The following is a 24,876-nucleotide window of genomic DNA, read 5'->3' as shown; positions in this document are numbered from 1 at the left end:
CTAGTTTTTTATATGTTTGCTATGGTTCCAACTATACTTTCATTACTTTATGGCTTTTAATCTTTTATACGTTTTCACTGTTTGTGTTTCTATACCTTCCTGATACTGCTTCCCTTCAAGTACAAATAAATTGTTTCTCATTTTCTCCATGTTGGGATGACGGTTTCATATGTAGAATGAGCTTGACTTCTTCCACCTTTTTTTTTAATGTTGGACGTCATGAACGAAACGAAAGCTATCACTCTACCCAAGTGACAACCTACTCATTACCTCTCCCTCACCATGATTCTTATCATATTAAGGTAAGAAAACAACTTTGTAAAAATAAATCCCAATATGTCATATCCAAAAGTACAATATATCGTGAAATAGAGACTTAAAACATTAGATATAATATAGGTATGTTCGGCAACTAGCCTTTTGAGAGTTTTTAGAAACTTTATCTTTCAATTTTTAGAAAAACTCGAACTAAAAGAAAGTTTTGTTTTGGAGTATGAACTTAAAGATTTTATTTTAAGCAAAAAATCTTCTAATTAAAAAGCTACTTCAAATAGCTTTAGAGAGCTTCTATGTTTTGTCAATTTATACTTTTGAGAATTTCCAACTATTTCTGCAGAACATTTTTACACAAAAAAATTAAGGGTGTGTTTGGTTGTAGAAAACTGTTTTCACTTTCTAAGAAAATGTTTTTAAAAAATAGAGTTGAGTTTGAATTTTTAGTTTGCAATGAAAATTTTAAAAAATGCATTTGGTTGAAAGCGGTGGAGTTTTCATTTTCCGCCTTAGAAATTTGGAAAACTTTGTAAAACTGTAAAAATTACTTTTCTAATTTACATACAATTTGGGAAAATGAAAATTTTCATTTTCTAAGAGAACTTTGAAAAACTGAACGAATCAAACGCGTTTTCAAAATTTCCATTTTTCTTGGAAAATTTTCCTAGAAAACTGGAAAAATTTCCACAACCAAACGCACCCTAAAACTTTCGGATTTCAACTAGGGGTGAGCAAAAACCGAACCGACTAAAGAAAAACCGACAAAGCTGCAATAAACCGCAACCGAAAAACCGAAACCGATGCAAAAACCAATGGTGCGGATTTAATTTTTGCAAAAACCGAAGGTCAACGGTGCGGTGCGGTTTCTATTCTAAAAATCGGTCCACCAAAACCGAACCGCACCGCAAGCGCGTATAGTAATAAATCAATCAATGTATATTATATACATGCTATTTAAAATAGTTATAAACGATAATATATTTATTATATGTTTATTTTGTGTTTGTATAAGACTATATGGGGTGCAAAAGAAATGTTATATTGTTAGCTAAACGTACTAATCGATTACATGTAATAAGCTTGTAACAAATTAAGTCAAAATCAACCAACCTTCAATCATTAATTAGTTTGTGAGAGTGGTCACAAGTTGTATTTTAAACGACTTATAATTTTTGATTATGTAATTTTGTTTTGAGCTGAAAATGAATGTATTAAAAAAAACAACACAATACAAGCTTATATGGACATGGTTTTCAGTTCTTACAGTTTTAAAAAACCGCACCAAAAAACATAAAAAAAATTGCACCAAATTCTTAACACGGTTTAAAAACCGAAACCGTACCGATACAAACCGAAACCACATTTAAAAACCGAAAAACCGAACCCGACGGTTTTAAGAATGCAAAAACCGCACCATGCGGTTTGCGGTTCGGTTTGGTCTGAAAACCGCACCATGCTCACCCCTAATTTCAACTAACAACTAGTTCTGACAAATATACAGTAACTCCCAAAATGTAAGCTACAAAAGTTACCATGCTATGACCGTAAGAGAAAAAGTATAACCATAGCAATGTAATATACTTACCATGCTACATCAAAATCAAATTAGAGTATCTAGTGTTACCAGTTGCAACAAACTACTATAGGATATGAATAACGTGTCAATTACTCATCATATGTATAAAAAGAAGTGTTCTAAAATCATGAGATTTTATTCCATATAACATTTAAGAGTGGAACATATTCCTTTCTAATAAGATTTGAATTATATCTATCATTTTATTTCATAACATTTTTTTTATTGAGGGTTATTTTAAGTGTCTTAGGTAGTGTTTGTTTTTTGTCTGTAAATCTGCGTGACCTCTTCTGTCTGCGCCGTGCAGACCACACGCAGACATTAGCCTTCGCAGATTGTTTGTTTTTTTGAAGATTGCAGACCTAAAAATGTCTGCGCGTCCTCTAGCCTAAAAAACACACACACACACACACATATATATATATATATATATATATATATATATATATATCTTTATTTTTTTAAGTTTTTTTAAATTTATATTTTTTCCAACTTTATTAATGATAAACAATTTGAAAAAAAATTACAAAACTTAAAAAAAACGTTCGACGATACAAACATGATATTTTTGACAAATTTATAAATAAAGATTTATATATAAATATGAAAAAAATATAATATATTATTATATTTTTTTGCCAAATTTTGTAAAACATTGTTTAATACAATATCGTTAATTTCTCGAGAAAATATTTATGATACGTTTTTAATTGATTTAATTGAAAAAATCGAACTTTATTTCCATCTATTTATGTATCAAATTCTTTGATCACTAATTATAATGTTTAGTTATAACTTTGCAACCAAAGTTGGTTTTTATCAAATATATACATTAATTCATATCGTTTTTATTTTTATTTTTTATACAATAATACATAAAAATTGATCCAGATTCGTTAATTATTTATAACAAAGTCATAAAAGTATTAAAAAATCACTTTGAAGTTAAAAAAAAATCAGTTTATTTAGATTTCAGTTTATTTTAGTAGCCCGCAGATGTTAAAAAAACAAACAATTTTCTTTTTTCAGACTGCAGACGTTTGGTCCACTTCTTCTACTGCAGAGGTCTACAGATGTGGTCCGCAGACTGCAGAAATTTTGTCTCAGAAAAAACAAACAGCACCTTAGACTCTTAGTATTGCCTAGAAACTTCTATTATTAAAAGTTAAGAATATATCAAATTAAAAAACAAGAAAAATAAAAGATCAATTAGAGCATATTCAATACAAATAATAATTCATAACTTATTATTATTAATCAATCACTTGAAACCAAGGTTGTCAAGATCAGGATCCTACCTAGGATCGTTTTTGGATTTGCAAGGTCGGGATCGTAAGATCGGGATCGAGATTCTAAGATCACACAAAATAAAATATAATTTTAATTTATAATATTTAATTATGAAAAATATTTCAAACATTTAATTTATCGTTCAAAAGTTAAAAAAAACTTCAAAATATTAGTCATAAGTCACAATAAAAAATATAAATGGTAGATTGGTAAGAGTAAAAGACATAAAGTGGTAAAAAAATTTCATTTGCAAAAAAAAAAAAAGAAATCAAGGGAAGGTAGGATGGATCGGATCTCGATCCTACGATTTTATGATCATACCTGCGATCCTACCCCAAATACGTTCCTTTTACGATCCAGATCGTTTTTTTATACCTGGGATCGTAGGATCGTACGATTCTACGATCAGGATCGCAATTTTGACAACCATGCTTGAAACCATTTACTATCATTGGAGTCTATGATTAATTTTGTTAATAACTACTAAATATTGTTCAAGTATTTAACTATCTATTGATATATTATATTTTGGCCTTTCTATTTAATGACATTTTCATTTTATCCCTTCAATCATATTTTAATTTTTTTTTTTGACTAAATAATCTAATTTATTAAATATTAAACATAAAATAAATAATATATAGTTTTTATTTTTGGTTTATAACTATGTAGTCTATAAAAGTATTACCAATATAATATATTATATGTATTTAAAAACAACAAATTAGAGAATGGTTCTTAAAATGTTTAAAATAGTTGATAAGTATTATATATATATATATATATATATATATATATATATATATATATATATATATATATATATATTAGGTATAGTTTATAAAATTATATCTTTTTAGTAAAATCTTAGAGGCTATTTGATAAGCTTCTTAATGGAAGCATTATAGTTTAACATTGGGTGTGTTTTGGGATTCTAATTAAAATTCCTTTTGTAAAAAGAACTTTTTCTAAAAGAATTTTTTCTAGAAGAAGGTATTTAAAATGTGTTTGGATGGACTTTTAAAACTTTTAAGAGATAAAAGCCAAAAGTCATAAAAAGATAGGATTTCATGACTTTTTAAAAGGCTTCTTTTTATGCATGACTAAAAGTTAATTTAAAAGGACTTTTCTATTTTGCCAAACATCTTTTGGACTTTTTTAACTTTTTGGAAAAGTAAAAAGTCCAAAAGTTGTTTTAAAAGCAAAGCCAAACACCCCCTAAAAGTGTTTGATAATCCGTTAATTTTCTTATGACAAAACTAGAGAGGAGAAACCACATAAACCTTTGAAACCATTCACCATTTGAACCATTTTTCTTTTCTTAAAACCTTCCTATTGCTCTCATAACGAAGACTTCTCTTTTATTTCTATTTTATTTAGATGGATGCCTCCTACAGTGTCAACAAGTCTATTGTCCTTGCCCACAACAACCACAAAAGCTGCACAACTACATCAATTGGCGGCACCTTCTGAATCATTGATTTTTTCTCCCAGCTCTATGTGTGTGTATTTTAGTGATCGATTTAGAATGTCAAAAGCAAAATCTTTCATGAGTTTTCATTTTTTACTTGTTTGATTTGGATTTCAGTGTTTTTCAGAAATGTGTGTTTTTGAATGCTTTAGTTCGTAGTGTGACATAATATTGCATCTGAGATTGTGATGTTTTAAAATAACTTAATAAGTGCTTTATATATTTAAAATCTTATCTGAATGGCTCAATAGTTTTTGTAAACTTGTAGCATATTTTATATAAATGTTCCAAGGGAATTTTTAAGCAGTGCAAATTTAGAACATAGTTTGATTTGTTGTCGATTTTGCGTTGATATATGATTTGGGAATACTTGTAGCATATTTTGATGGTTGTTATTGTTATTATTACATTTCAAATATAGATTTTATTATTAGACACATGTTTTCATATAGAACTCTTGGAGCATACCAACCAAAAATCCAATTGGCCCATAACTAAAAACCCAGTCGGCCCATAATACTTGAATGATTAAAAAACGAACCATTTACCGTTCGCCTCGTTATCGTTTCGACCAAAAAAGGAAGGTTTCTCAATGGAGTCACTGGTTCTATCATCGTCATCTTCTTCATCTTCGTATTCTTCAATTGGTGGCTTTCTGGAGCAAAAACACAACTTAAATCAACATTTAAGAAATGGATTCACTTTATCTTTCCCCTTTTCTTCACAAAATTTGCCTTTTAGCGTCAGAAAATCAGTAGTTATGGCCGCCAAGAAAAATCACAATTCCGACAAAAAGAAACAAGATAGACATAGTTTTGTAGCGAAACCAGATGAAACCACTGGTATTTTCCCTGAATCAGTTTTGCTTAAACAGGTAAACCCCTTTGTTCTTCATTTCTCTTAAATTCCAGTTTTCTTGTGGCCATGTGTGTTTCTAGATCCTTTTTTTTTGTTGACTTGCTAAAATTCTGATGGAATAATTGTTCTGGAGAGTATGCTGGTAGACTGTAGAACTGGTGTGTTTTTAATTTTATAAATTTATATATTTTTTTTCAATGTGGATATGGATGATGGTTTCACCTATATACATGATTATTTTGAGCATTCAAAAGTAGAACAGTTAAAAATCAATATTTACATCAAACATCTTAGGGTTTGTATTTTTGATGTTTTCATGATTAATGTGGCTATTCATTCTTTACAAATTAGGAAAGCTCAATAATTTCATATAGCACAATATAAACTATTAAGCTGTGAATTCTCAGTAAATAAGGATTATGACTAGAAGTTTTAGATTATTAACAACAAATAATCAAATTTGGAGGAGTTTAATAAGTTGCAAAACTGATTATTATGAAAGTTCTTTCATTTGGGTTCAAAATTCTTCTATTAACATGTAGATTATTTGTTTTTTAGAAAGTAGTTCAAGAAGATGGTAAACTTCTTCCAGAATTTGCAGATGCTGATGAACGTAAGTCAATATGATAAAATTTGTTCCTTCTTTTTTTGTTTTGATTCTTGATTTTACTTTCTAATCATTCCCACTAACAGACTTAGACTGTGATTGATGTCAATGAGATAAAATTTGAATTTTTTGTCCATTAAAAAGGTGGGACATGGACTTGCTTTTATTTCTTGTTTGTACAAAAGACGTGAATGCCCTTCTCATTCTCATCATAAAAGTTAGCCCTAGAAAGTTTGTTAGTCTTACAAGACAAATGTCCAGTCTTGTCATGTATAAGTATAACAAATGCAACCACATGGAGTGACATTATTACTAATTGTAATGTTTTTTATTACTTGTAGAGGAACTCTATGAAGCTCTAAATCTTATGCTAGAGAGTGATTTGGATGAAGAACGAAGTATGCTCTCTTCTCTTTCCTTCATTTAATCTTAATTACTGTTATTCAACATTATTGTACCCCTGTGTTCCATGAAAACTGAACATTTGTTGTTTTCATGCAAAATTATAAGCTAAAGTTACCAATTTGCACGTAGTGATCATCACAAACAGTTGATTCTACTGAATTTGGCTTCAACAAGAAAAGGGTATTTTAGACATTTATGTTATCTTTGCAGACCGACACTATGAAGTGGTCTATTTAATCCATGAGAGCTTTGAAGAAGAAGTTGAGAAAGTAAATCTTAAAATTCAAGGTGATCCATTGCTACTCAAATTTCTTTATTTAGCTTACCATATATATAAATGCTGTCAAATATTAGTCAAAATATATTACTCTGCTGTAACTTTGACTTTTAACAATCAAAATGCATATCAACATTTTCCCTGCTTTTTTTTTTATAACATTTGACTCTAAGCATCACAAAATAGTAAAATGTTGATGTTACCCTTTTATACGTCACACATATTTTGAATTTGTGACATGGTTGATTTGACTTTTGAAAGTCAAAATAGTACATTCTTGACTCTTAAAAAGGTACAACGACTACATTTGACTTTTCAAGGATCACAAAATAGTAAATTCTTGATGTCACCCTTTTATAATAGAGACGTAATGTGAATTTTTCACATAGTGGGTTTGACTCTTGAAAGTCAACATCTTTTTCATTAAAGACCATTCTTCCATTTTTTTTTTGGTGCAGAGTTTCTAACAGAGAAAAAGGGTCGAGTTCATAGATTCAGTGATTGGGGACTCCGAAGACTTGCATACAAAATCCAAAAAGCAAAAAAAGCGCATTACATCTTGATGAACTTTGAGATTGAAGCAAAATGGATCAATGAATTCAAGAGCTTGCTTGATAAAGATGAGAGAATCATCCGACACCTTGTCATGAAACAAGATGAAGCTGTCACAGAGGAATGCATCCCGCCCCCCGAGTTTCACACTCTTCGTGCTGACATGGATGACAATGATGATGATGATGATGATGATGATGATGATGAATATGATGATGATGAAGAAGATGAAGATGTAACGAATACGGATGATGGTGATATCGTTTATGTTGATGAGGATGAGGATTTGGGTGATCATGGAAACCGCAAACCTGCAAGTTTAAAGGTTGGAGGACCAAGAAAACTTGAAAAATCTGGGAAAGTTAGTCGATAGTTGTTCTTGTTCTTGTTTTTGGGACATTGTGATTTATGTGTTTATGTTTTAAGTTTTTGTTTGTTGTTGTTATATGAACCAAGAATCTTTACAAGTGTTTTTTTGAGACCGATGGTAGTTTTGACTATTAAAGTCAAATGTGTTGAATTTGATCTTAATATAGTTTAGTGAAAATGCGACCAAATTAAGTGAACATTACACATGGTGAAAACTTTTGATTAAATATCCCATTTGGCATTTCCCTTTGACATGCATGTTGCAAACAATACAAGAAAATTAAGTTTGAACATCCTCTAAGAATCTTTGCTATGACTCTTTTGTTGTTACTTGTTACAGTAACTGATAAAAAATTATCATTTTAGTTTTTTCTTGTTATGATATGAACCAACAGTTAAGGTTTGAGACCCTTTGTTCATATAAAAGATTCATACTTTTGACTTTTCAAATCTAATGTGTTTGATAAGTTGATATACTCTGGTGAAAATATAGCTATGCTTTCCCCCAATTTTCGTTGGATCGAGGATTTGATCTTATTGTAACCCTTGCGCATTGAATAAGGTACATTTACAAATAATCATGTCAAATGTTATATACGATTTTTTTTTTCTAATGATGTGAGTGAAACGTTTATGGTGAAGTTTATGTAAAAGTTTAGGAATTACACTTGTAAAAGAGCTAATTACAAAAAATATCAAAATGGCAAGATTTTATTAATTACCATGCTTACAACATTTATCACAAAATAATAAGATAACATAAAAATATTTTTAAGTTCTAAAATAAAAAAAATAAATTTTTTTTTCCAGCAAAGATGATGTAATTGTGCAAAAGGATAATATAAAAATTATGCGAAACAAAGGTATTTCGAACTAGTAGAAATTAAAAAATGCAAAGAAAAATAAAGATGCCAAAAGATTTACATAGTTTACACGATTAAGATAATTGTTATATCTCCATGGGCGAACTAGAGATTTATTATTGATTTCAAAACAAAAAATTTACAAGGTTCAAACAAATAAGAATATGTCTAGACAATGCGAGACACTAAAACATAGTATCACCCTTGGTTTTATATTTATATTCTTCATCTTCACAATTTCCGACAAGGGATACATTTGACACCCGTCATAAGCAATCAGTCTCTACAACTCAACAGTCTTTCACTTTAACCCTGATCAACGAATTAACTTCGTTCTATGGTATATATTTCTCGTAAACCTAACACCATACAATCTCTTATTCTCTTTAGTTTGTCACCTTTTCATCAGTCATCTAGAATGTCAGTTGAAGCTGAGTACAACATCAACTTCTATGTTGTCATCACCTTGGTGTGTTTGTCTTTAAATCTACTAGCTCAATATTTAAGTCTCCTTCCACCACAACACCTAGATCATGACTCATAGAGATCTCAGGTTGCCCAAAACTGACTTGTAGCACCTGGTTCCTGGTATGTATTCTTGGTTATTAAATCTCCTTATATTGCATGATTAACCTTGGACTCGGCGAGTTGAAGGACTAACTCGCCGAGTAGAAGCGGGACTAGACGTGGGATCTACTCGGTCTACTCGGCGAGTAGGTCCGAGGGACTCGGCGAGTAGACCCTGTCTGGACTTAAACCCTAACCCGGGTGTTTGCACCCTATTTAAACGATCTAACCCAGCCTCCATTTCCCCTAGCACTCCCAGAGATCTGTAGAATGAAACCCTAGCCCCTTTTGTGTCCTTGTGGGTGATTTTTTAGCATTTTGAAGGTGGTTTGGAGCTTGGGAGAAGAAGGAGAAGGTTGGAGAGTGCAAGAAGGGAAGAAGATCCAAAATCTACTCGGTGAAGGGCTTCTATTCAGGTAGAAAAGTTCCTACCTTGATCTTTAGTTCATTGAGTCCCCTTTTTGTCCCTAAAAAGAGGTTCTAAGCCCTAAGAACCTAAATCTCTATGTGTCTATGGTTAATGTTCTGCAAGGACTTCGGATTTGGACCTTTTGGACATCCTAGTAGCATAAAGTCTCTGTGGTTGAGGTGATTGAGGTCCCCATTGAGTTTTGGACCTCTTAAAGAGCTTGAAATTGCATGTTTGAGCTCATAGGGCCATGCATGCACGTAAAGTTTGCAACTTTACGTGGTAAATGAGCCCTAGGACCTTGGATCTGTGGTTTTGAAGTGTTGCATGTCCCAGATCTGGCCTACTCAGGGAATGGGTCGAAGGACTCGGCGAGTTCTATAAAGATGGTCGTCGACTCGGCGAGTTTGAAGAACAACTCGGCGAATCCTATGAAGATTGCCTGGAGCTCGCCGAGTAGTTCCTCAAACTCGGCGAGTCATACGAACATCCACAGATCACGAGGGGTTTAAGCATCGAAGGCTCAACCCTTCGTACCTGTGCGCGGAATTAACTGTGTAACGTAGTCCCGAAACCCCAAACCCTTGTATGGGGTGTTCTGGTGTGGATTGAAAGCGAGCAGGGGATCTGCTCGAGGAACTCAGCGAGTTGCTCGAGGAACTCGGCGAGTTGGGACTCGAGTCGGCCCCATAGTCCCGGGTAGCGAGTCAAGGGTGACTCAGTGAGTGGGGAGAGGGACCTGGTGAGTGGGACCGGATCAGTAAGGGATGGACTCGGCGAGTTGCTCGTGGACTCGGCGAGTCCAGTCAACTGGAAGTTGACCTTGACCTGGACTTGACTTGGTAAGGGGTAAAAAGGGTCATTTTACCCTAAGAACATCTAGCGGTGTTTGATTGATCGTTTTGTGGGAATTATAGCCGGGGGACGTCCAGAGCATCAACAGCAGTAGACAGTCAAGTCCCACACAGACCAGCAGCCTTTTCGAAGTGAGTTGCCTTCCAGTAGCAGTGGGTCTACGGCCACAATGCCGACCCACCAGTAGGAGTTGTATGTAGATGTTTGTCTCTGTGATATTCATCTAGGGGTTACTACTACCTGTGCTATGTTTATGTGCTAATATGATATGATGCTATGTGTTAGTAGTGGCAGGGGAGATAGTCCCCAAGATATCCGGTCGATAGGGCCGAAGGGGTAGTTATACCCAGTCATGCTAGTTGGATTCTGATATTGTGATATGTGTTATGTGGTAGTACTAGAGGGGGAGAGATAGTCTCCAGTATCCGGTCGAGAGGACTGAAGGGGAGGCCAGCACCCAGATATGCTTGGCAGTATCCGGTCGAGAGGACCGAAGGGGAGGCCAACACCCAGATATGCTTGGCAATACCCGGTCGAGAGGACCGAAGGGGTAGGTCAGGCACCCAGATATGCCTGACAATATATGTGTGTTATGTTATTATTGTGGTATGTGGTACGGTGGGGGAACTCACTAAGCTTCGTGCTTGCGTTTTTCAGTTGTTGTTTCAGGTACCTCTTCAGCCAAGGGGAAGGAGCAGGCGCGGTAGCGGCTCATCACACACACTCTTGTTTCCGCAGTTATGAGTTTATTCTAGGATTGACACTCTGATATTCTGGTTGTTTAAATGATGGTGGATTTCAAATTGGTTTTCGATGTGAATTGGTTTAAATCAAACAATGTTTTAATTATTAATGCTTTTTATGTAATGTGTCATAACGAAATTTTTGGACGTGAAATTCGGGTCGTTACACGACTCATATAGATCTTAAGTTACCCAAAACTGACTTAAAACAAACGGTCATATTTTAAAACTTTCCAAATGACCACTATAAGGGGTTTTACCCCTTGACCCCACATAAAGGGTGTTATGCCCCTTATGTAACACCCATTTCCCGAGATGCCCTTTGTTACAGTGAGATGATGAATTTTGAGATTCTGCTCCTACACTAAGCTTAGGTCTAAGCTATGCTGAGCATAGGTATGTGCTACGATGAGCATAACGCCGTTGTTTGCACAAAATCGTAGATTTTAGGTTTGGTCACTATTTAAGCATCTCTAACTATTAGGGTTTCTGGAGATCAACCCATATCCTCTAAAGAACGGAACCCTAGCCTCCATTTCCTCATACTCCATCCTTTTGCTTCCTGTAGGTGCCATTTTGGGAGTGTTTAAGGAAGTTCATCATCCTTTGGAGCTTGTGTGAGTGTTTCTAGAAGAGATTTAGCCTCTTGTGCATCTTGTGGACCTTTGCAAGTCATTAAACTCCCAACTTTATGATTCAAACTTTCTAGATCTTTCATATTATGGTCTTTGAGTCCCTTTTTGTGGTTTTGGTTAGAGTTCAAGGAAGAACTCTAGATAAAGCTTGCAAATTTATCATTGTTGAATGTCCTTGGAGTGTTTTAGGTAACATCCTAAAATTTAAGACCATGTTCTTAAATTAACAAAGTAAATAAATGAAAGATGATTTATATAGATAAATCACCAAGTGATAATTATATCATTAATTTATATGAAGCTTAGAAAATTATAAGTGATTATATAACTATTTTAGTATTACTCATATCTCAGTGATCCACTTACTTGGCAAGGTATGTGTCCATTTTCAATTGAAGGGTAAAATTAGAGATGTCGAAGATTATAAATTTAAGACTAAATATGATTATATAACTTCTTATCTGGAACACATGGATTTATCTATATATAAGTTTTACAAATTTATGTTTGACTTGTGATGTGTTAGTAGTTTTGTGCTTAATTCGCTAACAAGGAGACTGTTGAAGATATGACATTAGTGGCTTATAATCGTGCTCTAAATCTCTTCAAACAAGGTAAAGACATGCCTGCATTCAACAATACTCATTCTTTTCAGAATGGTTACATTTATTTGTTGATTCTTATCGTTTAGATGTAAAATTTTCAGTAATTCTCTAATGTTGAGTCTAAAGATGATAATGTAGAGGCAAGAATAATTCAATTTTTGTATTTGTAATTTATGTTTTTCTCATAAGAATTTTTGTTTTCCATTTGTAATTCATGTTCATTCTTACGAGAATTCCAATTTTTTCACTTGTAATATATCTTCTTTTTTCTTTTATTTATATAACTATGAGAATGCTATTTGTGTATTTATAATTTATGTTAATTCTTGTAAGATTAATACCTTTCCACTTTAATTTTTTTCATTTTTTTATGAAAATGTCAAATTATAAAAATGTGCATTCTTACGAGAATCAATTCTCATAACAATGTTTGTTTTGTTATCAGAGATATGATACATGAAAATTTTTCAAAAAGCCCAGTCTTCCTTAGTTAATTATATACAAAAAGTCCATTTTACCCTTTTAAATAATTTAAAATTAAAAAATATTAATTATCTTTCTTTTAATTACCATCATGCCATTGATAATCATAACACTTAGATTTTCTAAATCTAATGGTTAGAATTATGTTATATATTTACATAACTAGTTTATAACTTGTGGAAACCATAGTTACAAAATTAATTAAACTTTCATAGTAAAAATTCATAATTATTAATCAATTGTTTTATATAAAGCATTTTAAATAAATTATTAATTAAGAGATATACCAAACTTTTAAAGTAATTATAACTTTAAATTTAACATATAATTAGAAAAAATAAATTTGAATTTTGAAGTGTTTGCCTGAATATCATATAATTAGAAAAAATAAATTTGAATTTGAAGTGATTTGTCTAATATATCTTTCTGAGATGTAGCATAATATTAATGAGCGTTGTATTAGAGTGACACATAACAAAATGAGATTAAAATTATTCTTTTATTAAAATGATCATAGCCTATATATATATATATATAAAGTAAAATGCAACCAAATTAATTGTATACGTCATTAGGACTACTATTTATCGCTAAAAGTCAAAGTTATTATGCAACAAAATTAAATTTTCAATCGGTTTGGGTTGAAGTGAGATGAACTTGAAATTCTCTTATTCCTTTTCCTTGGTCCAAATCTAATTTCAACGTGGCATGTCCAAACTCTGTCAAGTGTCATCACTCCCATCATTTCACTACTTAAATGCCTATAAAAATGATGCAAACATAACACTAAACTCAAAAATCACATACAACATATGATATGATTCTTTCCCCTCTGCATCATCAGCCTGCCATGCTATCCTTCTCCACCACCACCATCACTAGTAGAATGATCATAACGACGTCACTCCTTCTTTTCCTCTTCACCCCTACCCTCGTGAGTTCAGAATGCGAATTACTCAAATACGACACAAATCTTCTAGAATTCCCTTTAAATTTAGAGTATTTTGAAGCTGAATACTTTTTGTATGGATCCATGGGTAAAGGCTTGGATAGCGTAGAACCGAATATCGCAGCAGGCGGCCCACCACCTGTCGGTGCAAAGCAGGCGAATCTTACTCCGGTTATTAAAGATATAATCACTCAATTCGCGTATCAAGAAATTGGCCACCTAAGGTTTGTTAATTATATATATCTTCTTTTACATGGTATACACATGCATGCATTCTAATATTTTGTGTTTTTTTTTTATTGATATTGATTATTGGTTTTTATAAATTTAGGGCAATCAAGAAGGTGGTAGAGGGATTTGCAAGACCACTCTTGAAGCTAAGTTCAGAGTCGTTTGCAACCGTTATAAATGATGCATTTGGAAAACCTTTATCTCCCCCGTTTGATCCATATGCGAATGACATCAATTATCTTATTTCGTGTTATGTGATCCCTTATGTTGGTCTTACCGGATATGTTGGAACAAATCCAAAGCTTCAAAGCCCAGTTTCTCGAAAGGTATTAATCTTTCCGTTTCAAGAAATATGTTATTTAATATAAATACATGTAAACTTAAGAAAGAAAAGTAATTTTGTCAAGCTATGTTATCTAAAACAAATCACAACAATAGTTTCTATAAATCTATATTTATATTATAAACTTTATAAAAGATGTTTCGATGTGAAAAAATGAGTTCTTGACAGCCCACCGTGTTTCCCCACTATAAGTCATAACGTTATACGGAGTATAATTTTTTATTTAATATTTTTTTAAGCATTTTTATGGTTGTTTAGTTTATGTACCTATTACTTGGTCATTTTTGCAATTCGATCAAGATTTTTTTTCTTACCCGAATCATTGTTTTCGAGCTAATATTACTATATCATTGTATACAAATTTGAGTTAAATATATTTTCACATTATATTCAATTATTGTAATTCTTAATTAGCTTAAGTAAGAACTAAACGAGTAGGGTTTGAGGCAACCAATTTTTGTTATAGTATTATATGTTTTGATAATATAACGTAAAATTATTCCATACAAATTAGAAAAATCAGGAAATGCTGCCGATAAATTGATTAACCTTAAATTTTAAGTGATTGATTTTGAATCATCATGCTTTTATTTGGTGCACATAACCCGTTACGTACTCGTGTTGCAATAAATATATAACGTCTTTCCTGCATTCATATTTTTTACAACTTGTCTTAACATATCATTAATTCATATAGACACTAGAGAATTTTTCTTTTGACATTCTTATGCAAAAAAAGGTGGTTATTTTGCAATGAAAATTAATGGTTCGTGACTAGCTATTTCCTTTTTTATATATGTATGTCTCCTGAATCATAAAGAATGTGTATTGATAATCATGAAAACGATGATCAGCTTGTAGCAGGATTACTGGGAGTAGAATCAGGTCAAGATGCTGTCATCAGAAGCCTTCTTTATGAACGTGCGAAGGAAAAAGTAGTTCCATACGGAATGTCTGTAGCTGAGTTCACAGATAAAATCTCAGAACTACGAAACAAACTAGGTAACAATGGCCTAAAAGACGAAGGCCTCAAAGTGCCAAGTGAAATTGGGGCAGAAAAGAAGATAAAAGGGAACATACTTGCAGGTGATAAAGATTCATTGGCATATGGTCGATCTCCACGAGAAATACTAAGAATAGTGTATGGAACCGGAAAAGAACAAGTCCCAGGTGGCTTTTACCCTAATGGTGGTAATGGAGCACTTGCTAAAAGATACTTGAAGGGTGGAAAGAAATAGATTAAGACTTTTGATACATTTTTTTTTTTTTTTTATTTCAATAAATGTTGAGATGTTTTAAACACCACGACTTTGCTTTGATCCTTAGATCATTAGCCTATGCCCATATATTTGTGTAGTTTAGGGAAAATTTTACACCATTTTGATCTCTCCATGCATGTATCTATCATCATCAAATCAACTCCTAATTGCAAATTAATTTAAGGTTTAACAGAAGATCGGTAATCAAAATCAACATTTTGTAAGATCAAAATAATTAAAGTGACTTGATGTATAGATAAAAGTAAACAACAACAATAATACTACAACAACGTGTAAGTTTGAATTAGAACTTTTCATCGGCAAAAATTCAAAATTACTTAGTTAAGACGTTTGAAGTCGAAATTCAAATCAATGTTATATATGTTGAATAATTTTATTAGTCTTTGTCAACTCGTATGAGTGATATTTAAAACAATTATATAATAATGTTTAAATATTTGTTAAGATTGGTCATAATCAAAGAAGTTGTGGATGAAGGAACATACTTGATTTTAGGGAAATGGAACATAGTTGTGATCAAACCTTACTTGGTCATAACAAATGAATCTAAAATCGTTGCAAAATAATGATACAAATTTAATAGAATCCAAAAAATTCTAATTTTCAATCAAACTTAAATTTTACCTTACATTCCTCCAAATTCGGTGGAAATCAAACACATTTTCATTTACAATTGATTCGATAAATATGACTAACTCATTAGTCATTGTCCTACTTTAAATCTAAATATGAATATATATGATAATAATAAATACTCGTAAAGTATAATCTTGGCCCAAGCCCAAAAAATAAACTGGGTGAAATTGGGATGTTTATTTTTACCATTTTCGGCTTGGGTAGTCCAACTTCAAACGGGTCATATTCGCCCAAAACAGTCCGATACATTCGTTTCCGGTGCTGAATTTACAGCATTTACGTTCGATCATCGTCTTCTTCGCTCAAATCCCTACCCTGCAATCAAGTGTACATCCTTGCTCAAGGTATCATATTTCGCTGCTCTTCCCTGTGTGATTAAACAGCTGAAATAGTATTCGGCACACTGTGTTGAGTCATTCTCTTGTCCTTCTCGTTTGATTTCTTCAGTTTTAGGTTTAGGGTTCCTTTGTTTATACTGATTTGTAGGACTTAAAATAGGATATGGAACATCATAATGGTTACTCTTTTAACTTTCTCGATTTGTAGTTTAAGGTTTCTTGGTGTATGCTGATTTGCAAGAGTTGAAATAAGATCTGGAACACTGAATTCATATCTGTTCCATTTCCCCATTGTTCTTCAAATTTACCCGATCAATTGAGTTATATTATTATTATTATTCCATTTATACGAATATGAGATATACTCAAAGTGCATCACACTCTTGTTGTTCTTCAATAGGATAAAAGTGTTAGCGACCCAATACCCAATTCAATAACAAATTAACAATTCACAATTTAGAAATTATGGTGAAAATCTGGAGTATAACTTAATTTTTGTCTTAAAGAGAAAGAATGACGAGGCAATAAAACAAATTCTTTCTCTTTAATAGTGTAAGTAAAATATTGAGCATGAGGTAAAACTAAACATAGATCAAGATGAAGTGATTGTTTGGTAAAAACGAGGGGGGTTGTATTCACACACTCATAGATGTTAACTGAAGTATGAGTGTCCTTACCTTGTTAGTATCTTTGAATCTTTGTATCCACATATCAAACAATTTTATTATTTGGCAAAATTTGAAACTTAAATTACTTATTCGCTCATTGTCATAAACACTAATCACATATTGTGCTTGTTCTTAACTTATAGTTGTTTAGGAAAAAAAAGATCTAGTTAAGTAAATGTTTATTTATTTTGGGATTTAAATCACTTCAAATCAATTTCACTATTTATATATATTCCACATCAATACTAATTACTAAGTGGTTGTTGGTTTAAAGAAAAGTGAGTTTTGGCTGTAATGTATGTCTGATTTATATATATTTTTATTCTTTTGTCATAAAAATTACAAAAGGTGGAGGCTATGGCTGGCCATGATGATTCTGGAAAGAAATCAAATGAAAATGAGATACCAACTTTTAATGTGGAAAATATGCAAAGCAACATGAAAGTCATATACTACAGGTCAGTTTTCTTACTTTGATTTGATTTTTTGCAATTTAGATTTTACTTAATTTTGTGATGCTTTTTATCTTACCTAGTGTTTAAATGTCCACAAATCAATAATCTACCCTGAGCTGAGTTATTACTTAATTATTTGTGGGTTTTTTTTTATTTTCTTTTCTTCATGAGGTGTAATGTTATATAAACTTATATTATAATTATAAATTATGTTTACTTATATAGTAATATTTAATAATGCTAATCTTTTTAAGAAAATTGTAAACTTCAATTAAATTATTTCTTTTTCTAAAAATAACTAAAATTATTTTGTATTATAATTATAATTAATTAATTATATTTCAAGATTTTATAATGTTTGTATCTGGCGGAATTGGATTTCAAGATTCCATTCCATGGCTTGTTTGGCTGCAAAGAAGATGATGGAATTGAATTCTGGATACTTCAAATGAAGGAATTTGTTGTTTCTTGGATTAATGGATCTTGCACATAAATAGCAACATATTTTCATTGATTTGTTTATTATAGCATCCTATTGTTATTTCTTCCTATTACATCATTGTACCATGAAATATCTACATAATCATAACACTTTCATCCATAATCTCATATACAAAGCAATTTTCGTTGCTAAATCTTTCAGAGTCTAATGTTCTTATAAGAAACAAATTGAACATACAATGCCTATATTTGGGTATTTTTCATCAAATTACAATGCCTTAATAAGAAAAAAATTGCAAGAAGTACAATACTATAATAGAAAGAAACAAAAGTAGGATTTCGTAATACACAAACAAATTACACCTACAATGCTATTTTGTACATTTTACTCTAGATATTTGATTTTTACATCACAAGATTGCTTACTTTTGTGTGTTATGATTATTTATTATATTGAGAAATATTTTTTTTATATTGTTTTGGTGAATGAGTTTATGATATTTATGAAATGATGCAGTCGGACATTCATGTCAATCATTGGTGGAGTGATTGCTGGAATTTTGGGGTTCACAGGCCTCATGGGATTTGTCATCTATTTACTTGTCATGGCTATAACCTCCCTTTGTCTAACAGCCAAGGCTGGTTTCTCTATCCACTCATATTTTGACACCTGGAATCGGATCCTACTCGACGGCTTTCTAGGCGGCCTTTTGGTAATTTTTCTCATATCCTTCTTTGCCTTTTGCATTTCTTGTTATACTGGACAAGCTTTCGAGGGCTATATTTGATGATCAGGGTGTCGAGGGCATTTATGTCTTTTTCACATACAAGATTTCGATGGTGATAGGAAATCCCTGTCCCATCTTTTTTTCAGTGAGACAAAAGTTTGCAATTTTTGTCACACTGTCATCAGTACAATCTCTTCTGTCATGTCATCAGTACAATCTGTTAGATTGTATATTAACCGGAAAACAATCTCTTTTTGCAGTCTTTCGTGCTGTTCTGGACGTATCCTTTTATTCATGCTTTCTTTATTATTATTGTATTACATACTCCCCATAAAAATCTATTTTTTGAAGTATATGATAAGTATGAAGAGAATATATGTTTTTTTTTTTTGATAAACATAATTGTTTTTATAAAAAGTTCTCAATCGTGCAAGAATAGTTTAAAATTTTGACCAAATGGGGGACAGGACTTAATAATCTAATAAGCTATCTATGAGTGTTTCTCTTTTACATAATACACAGAGTCATAGAATTGAATTTGTTTTCCATTTTAAGTCCTAACTTTTTACAATTTTGATTTTATCTTTTTTTTTTTCCTTTAAATGTGTCCAAGACTCATTTTCCTAAATACTTTTAAATGTCGTTTATATAATTATAAAAATACATATAATGTGAAAAAAAGGAACAACTCGTTTTTTGACCAATTAAGAGAATTTTGTAGATAATGATCTGAATCTTTTTTTTTTTTTTATCAAATCAAGTCAGGAGGTTGTAAAACATTTTGAATATATTTTGGATAACTTTGGAAGTGTTTGACCTGTTTCTTTTTAGCATTCTTGTATATGTTTTTTTTTAAAACCATCTATGATTACCTTGACATGATAAAAGATTTGCTTATGATATCGTGCATATCTTTTAAATAATTCAAACTGGAACACACAAAGCAAGTTTGGTTACTGGTGATGTTGCTTGACAAATGAAGTAACAAAAAGAAGGGGATTGAAGGTTTACGATGTATTTCAATTTTTGGATATTTTAATGAAAGTTTATATATGTTTTAAAGACCAAGATGTGATTTTGAAGAGGGATATGATAAGGTTTTTAGCAGTTTTGTATACTTATGCATTTTGTTTTCCTGTGACAAAATGGACATGTTGGGTGACTGGTCTAGCAAACATTTAGTGTTTTTATTATTATAACAAAAAATACGGGATGCATCCATGTGGTTTCCCAAAATAGGTGTAGCACTTGGTCCTTGTGGTTTCAAAAACTTGGCTACCTTTATCTTGGGTAGGCCAACTGGCTTACATGGCTTCTCACATTAGCTGAATGCTTCTAAATGCTTACGTGGCTTGCCACATGGACACCGATCTTTTATCTCACATTGACAATTTACCTTCTCCATTGTCGATCTCGTTCCCAATTTCTTTGAACAAATTACACGCATGGTCCTTTAGCTTTATAGTTTTTCCCTGATATGGTCCCTACGAAACTTTTTTCCCTGAGATGGTCCCTACGGAGTAAACTTTGCACACAAAAAGTCCTTATGACTAACTTTGTTAAAAGATCCTGTTAAGTATATGTGAAAAGACGAAAATGCCCTTTGTTTTTATTTTTTTATATTTCTTTTAATATGTTGTTAAGTTGAAATAAAAAATAGGTCTTCTCTCTCTCTCTCTCTCTCTCTCTCTCTCTCTCTCGTTATATCACTCCTTCTTTCTCTACCCTCACCTGTCTCCCTTTCCCGTTTTTATTCACCACCGGCCAAGGAAAAGGCTGCCAACCACTGGAACTACCCTTTCCTTCCTCTTTCTGTCGCAATCCAACTCCACAAACACTCCCTACAACTGTTGTTATCCCCCTTGATCTCTGAAGCCCTGCCAGAAGCCTTGGTCACCGAAAAAATGAACTAGAAGAAGGAGGCGGTTGCCTCAGATCTGGCCCCCTCCACCTCCTTCTCCAGTCGAGTAGCATCATCCCAAACACCATATGTTTCTATTTTGCTCGATCCCCACCTCCCCTTCTCCTTGCGTTCTATTGTCTGACAAAGAAAGAATAATCGATGAGGGAGCTGCCGGAGCAGCCCGTTGCTAGCATCGCCGTCGATGCAAAAACCACCAGTTGCCACCTTTCCCTCTGCCTACTCTGATCGACAAAACCACCAGCGACCATTCCTTCCATTTTCTCAACGGCTCCTTGACCCTTCGATCCAGTTGCTTCCTTTTCTCCTCGATTGGTGGTCGCCGACGACAAGAAAAGAACCACAAAGGGTCGTCGGAGGTCTGCTGCTCCTCCTTGCGATTTGCTTGACCACCGGAGCTTCCCAATTGTCGCTTTCCATTTGTGTTTCTTTTTCTATGTCTCCGATCAGACTAAACGAGGAGCATTTCCCCAACATTTGTGTTGCCAGATCTCTAGTGGATCTACAATCGATGCCTGAGCTAAGGATGAAGAAGAGAGAGAGAGAGAGAGAGAGAGAGAGAGAGAGAGAGAGAGAGAGAGAGAGAGAGAGAGAGAGAGAGAGAGAGAGAGAGAGGGGGACCATTCGTGTACAAAAAAACAAAGGGTATTTTCGTCATTTACAATTAATTAACAGAATCCATTAACACAGTTAGTCATAAGGGCCTTTTACGTGCAAGGTTTGCTCCGGAAGGAGCATCTCAGGGAAAAAAGTTTCGTAAGGATCATATCAGGGAAAAACTATAAAGCTAAAGGACCATCCGTGTAATTTGTTCAATTTCTTTAGCACCTGCAATGCAAACAAATCTCTCTCATTCTCCCTCATTTAGCCACCGTATCAACTATGATTTGAAGAAGAGTTCTTCAAATCTTTGGTAAAAAAAATCTCAACTATAGACACAGACGCCTCCTCACCTTGTATTTTTACATGAGTTCAAAAAGGGATTTAAGACGAAAATTAGCGTTTTCCGAATCTGAGGTAAACACTCAACTTTGTGTTCATAAACAATAATATTTAAAACAAAAACATAAACAAAACACTTCATTTGTCTAGACATCATTTATACCGACTAAGACTGTAACAACCCAAATTTTACAGAAAATTTCAACTTTTATACATATAAAAATCAACAACAATTGTTTCCAAAATAATTCCATTACATAGCCATAGTGTTTCAAAAGACCAGAGTATCAAAAACTAGATGTGAAAATATTGGAGAATGCATGTTATGCCATCAAGCCGGACTCTTGCCCTTAGAACCAGAAGTACCTGAAACATCCACCAAAACTGTAAGCACACGCTTAGTGAGGTTCCCAAAACACACAAACATAAAATCACATAATATCATGCACACATACATATAAGTTTGTCATTGACTCCCTCCATGGTTTTCATTGGAATGCTATGGGCTACCCCCATGGTCTTATATCCCCGAGCCATAGGCTCCTCCCATGGTCTTGTCAAATGTCATGGGCTCCTCCCATGGTCCACATATAGATAAAATAGCAAACAATTACATACTCCAATACAAATCATCTCATAACCATTAATGGACCGACATTGCTGTCTTCGACCCATGAGTGTAGTGAGAAGACTCACATGAATATTGAATGATAGCTGACTAGGTCCCGGCTCCGAATATCAGCTCTACTCAACCCCTAAACATAAACAATTCGTTAAATGCAACTCAAAATGCCTCAAAACCCCTTATAAGTAAAACTTGGTCAAAGATTAAAGTCAAAGTCAAAGTCAACGGTCCGAGTTGTCCTTTAACTCGTCGTGTTTCTCCATTAACCTCACAGATCGGGAAAAATCTTATCAACTAGCCGAGTTAGCCAGAAATCCAACAACTTAATGCATTAAGCTGTTTCCATCGAATCTAGGAACTCCAAATCTTAGATCTCCTCCAAAATGATGTCTAGAAGGGTAAAGTTTCCAACTTTACCCTTAGGAACCACCACAATGAGTCAAACCCGAACCTTAGACTCAGTAAAGTGAGGCTTGACCCATTAAACCCTTAAACTCCAAAGGCATAGACCCAAAATGCAGATCTGGCATCCATAGGGTTCAAGATGGGCTAATAAAGGACTTATTGCATGAATTGGACCTAGAACTTAGAAAAGCTTGCAACTTTAAGCCAAATGAGGCCATAAAATGGTCAGATCTAACATAACATCCCCTAGAACACTTAACTTCTTGGACAACCCAACCATGAGCCCAAAATCAAGATAAAACCCAAAACAAAGAGATCTAGATGATAAAAAGCAAGGTATAAACTTGATACCTCCAAGAGACTGCAACAAGTGGGGAGATTAAGTCTTCCCTCCAAGCTTTACACCTCCAACTTCCAAGCTTCTTCAAAAGAGCACAAAATATCAACACTCAAGGCCCTCTACAATCTCATACACTCACAAAAGATGATATTGTAACGCCCGTAGATCTGGGCTAGTCAATTTAAGGACAGTGAGTGTCAAAAATGACTTTTTTGGGGAAAGATTATTTAGAAGGAGTAATCTTAACTAAGATGTAGTTTATGTTACGAGATTTCCGAATATATAAAAAACGTCGGAATCCGAGTTATAACGAAGAAGTTATGACCTGTCGAAGTTTCGCGACAAAACCGGCACAACACAGCACGACGTAAATAGTGAATTTACGTTAGAGAGATATTTATCCAAAACAATCTAAATGAGAATTGAAGATCTCATCGCTAGTAGTGCAACGACGGAAAGACAGACGAAGAAGTTATGAGTTTATAACAGAGTTTTCCTGTCCCGGCCTACTAAAAATAATATATAAGTAATATAATTATAATATATTAAAAATAAAGCCAAAATTAGCCAATGTAGTCTAAACGAGAGTTGTAGAGCATAATCTCACCTTCGCATCGATATAAAGAATGTCGAAAACGGAGTTTGTATGCGAATGTTATGAATTTCTGAAGTTCGGGGCGCGAAACCCCAAAACTGTCAGATACCACGACGTGGCAAGCAGTGCCACGACGTGGCCAGTCTTCTGACACCTCCGGGAGTCCCCCAGATGCAACTTGCGATGATGCATGCAGTGACGACCAAGCCCACGACGTGGAAAAAGGTGCCACGACGTGGCAAGGGCAGATTTTGCCCTATAAATAGATTTGAAGGGCCAGCCGAGTTTGGTTGCTCATTCTCTCATCTCTCACCTGTATTGCATCGATTTACGTGCAAAGAAATATCCCCAAAGCCCCGGTATCAACCCCGAGACCCGAAGCAAGTCTTGAAGTCCGAAGATCCCGAGAAGTAAAGAGTTTCCGAGCCGAAGCTCTGCCCACGAGAAAGCCGGTGTGTGAAGTAATCTCGGTTTCAACGAAGAATATCTACTTCTACAAGCTGTAGTGTTGTCCGATCATCTTTTGATCAAGTGAGTGTATAGTCCCTTTCATAAACACAATTTTAATACAAGTATTGTTTGAATGTATTAAGTGTATGTTTTGGGTGAGTGTGTGGTCACTTTCTTCTAACACATAAATATTAAGTATTTGCTATGAAATACGTGCTATGTGTTTATATATTGTTGTTTATTTGAGATGTTGGTGGAATGGATGAACTATATAGGTTTTAATGAGTTAAACTGTATATGCATTTTATATCTACAAATATGTTGGGTAGGACATGGGTAGATGAGATCTGTGAATATGGATCAGATCAAGAGGTTAGTTTTAGATCCGTGAGTAGGGATCAGATCAAGAGGCTAGTTTTAGATCCGTTAGTATGGATTAGACCAAGAGGTTAGTTTTAGATCTGGGAGTATGGATCAGGTAAAGAGATAAACTTGCTATTAGTCCGGGAGTATAGATTAAGACTAAGTTAATTGTCCCTAGCCCGGGAGTATGGATTGGGCAAAGTTATAGATCCGGGAGTATGGATCAGATATGGATTAAGACTAAGTTAATTGTCTCTAGTCTGGGAGTATGGATTGGGCACAATTATAGATCCGGGAGTATGGATCAGATATGGATTAAGACTAAGTT

General features: G+C 33.4%; 3 protein-coding genes across 3 annotated transcripts; all 3 read left to right on the top strand.

Moving 5' to 3' along the window:
- Window positions 1-5,158: 5,158 nt before the first annotated feature.
- On the top strand, window positions 5,159-7,856 carry LOC111914181 (protein REGULATOR OF FATTY ACID COMPOSITION 3, chloroplastic). Its single transcript, XM_023909939.3, has 5 exons — window positions 5,159-5,484; window positions 6,027-6,081; window positions 6,417-6,473; window positions 6,691-6,768; window positions 7,216-7,856. Exons 1-5 carry the CDS (start codon window positions 5,203-5,205, stop codon window positions 7,680-7,682), a joined length of 939 nt encoding a protein of 312 aa, XP_023765707.1. The 5' UTR covers window positions 5,159-5,202; the 3' UTR covers window positions 7,683-7,856.
- A 5,781-nt stretch (window positions 7,857-13,637) lies between these two features.
- Window positions 13,638-15,684, top strand: LOC111914180 (desiccation-related protein PCC13-62). The gene is made up of 3 exons (XM_023909938.2): window positions 13,638-14,011; window positions 14,119-14,344; window positions 15,216-15,684. The coding sequence occupies exons 1-3, from the start codon at window positions 13,656-13,658 to the stop codon at window positions 15,597-15,599; spliced, it is 966 nt and encodes a 321-aa protein (XP_023765706.1). The 5' UTR covers window positions 13,638-13,655; the 3' UTR covers window positions 15,600-15,684.
- Window positions 15,685-16,465: 781 nt separating this feature from the next.
- LOC111914179 (uncharacterized) lies at window positions 16,466-20,069 on the top strand. The gene is made up of 5 exons (XM_023909937.3): window positions 16,466-16,621; window positions 17,632-17,741; window positions 18,697-18,892; window positions 19,168-19,187; window positions 19,796-20,069. The coding sequence occupies exons 2-5, from the start codon at window positions 17,641-17,643 to the stop codon at window positions 19,824-19,826; spliced, it is 348 nt and encodes a 115-aa protein (XP_023765705.1). The 5' UTR covers window positions 16,466-16,621; window positions 17,632-17,640; the 3' UTR covers window positions 19,827-20,069.
- The last annotated feature ends 4,807 nt before the right edge of the window (window positions 20,070-24,876 follow it).

Source organism: Lactuca sativa, chromosome 6, assembly GCF_002870075.4.
Source record: "Lactuca sativa cultivar Salinas chromosome 6, Lsat_Salinas_v11, whole genome shotgun sequence".
NCBI classification, from domain to species: Eukaryota; Viridiplantae; Streptophyta; class Magnoliopsida; order Asterales; family Asteraceae; genus Lactuca; species Lactuca sativa.
The sequence above is the reverse complement of the archived record's forward strand: the minus strand, read 5'-3'. Positions and strand labels throughout refer to the sequence as shown.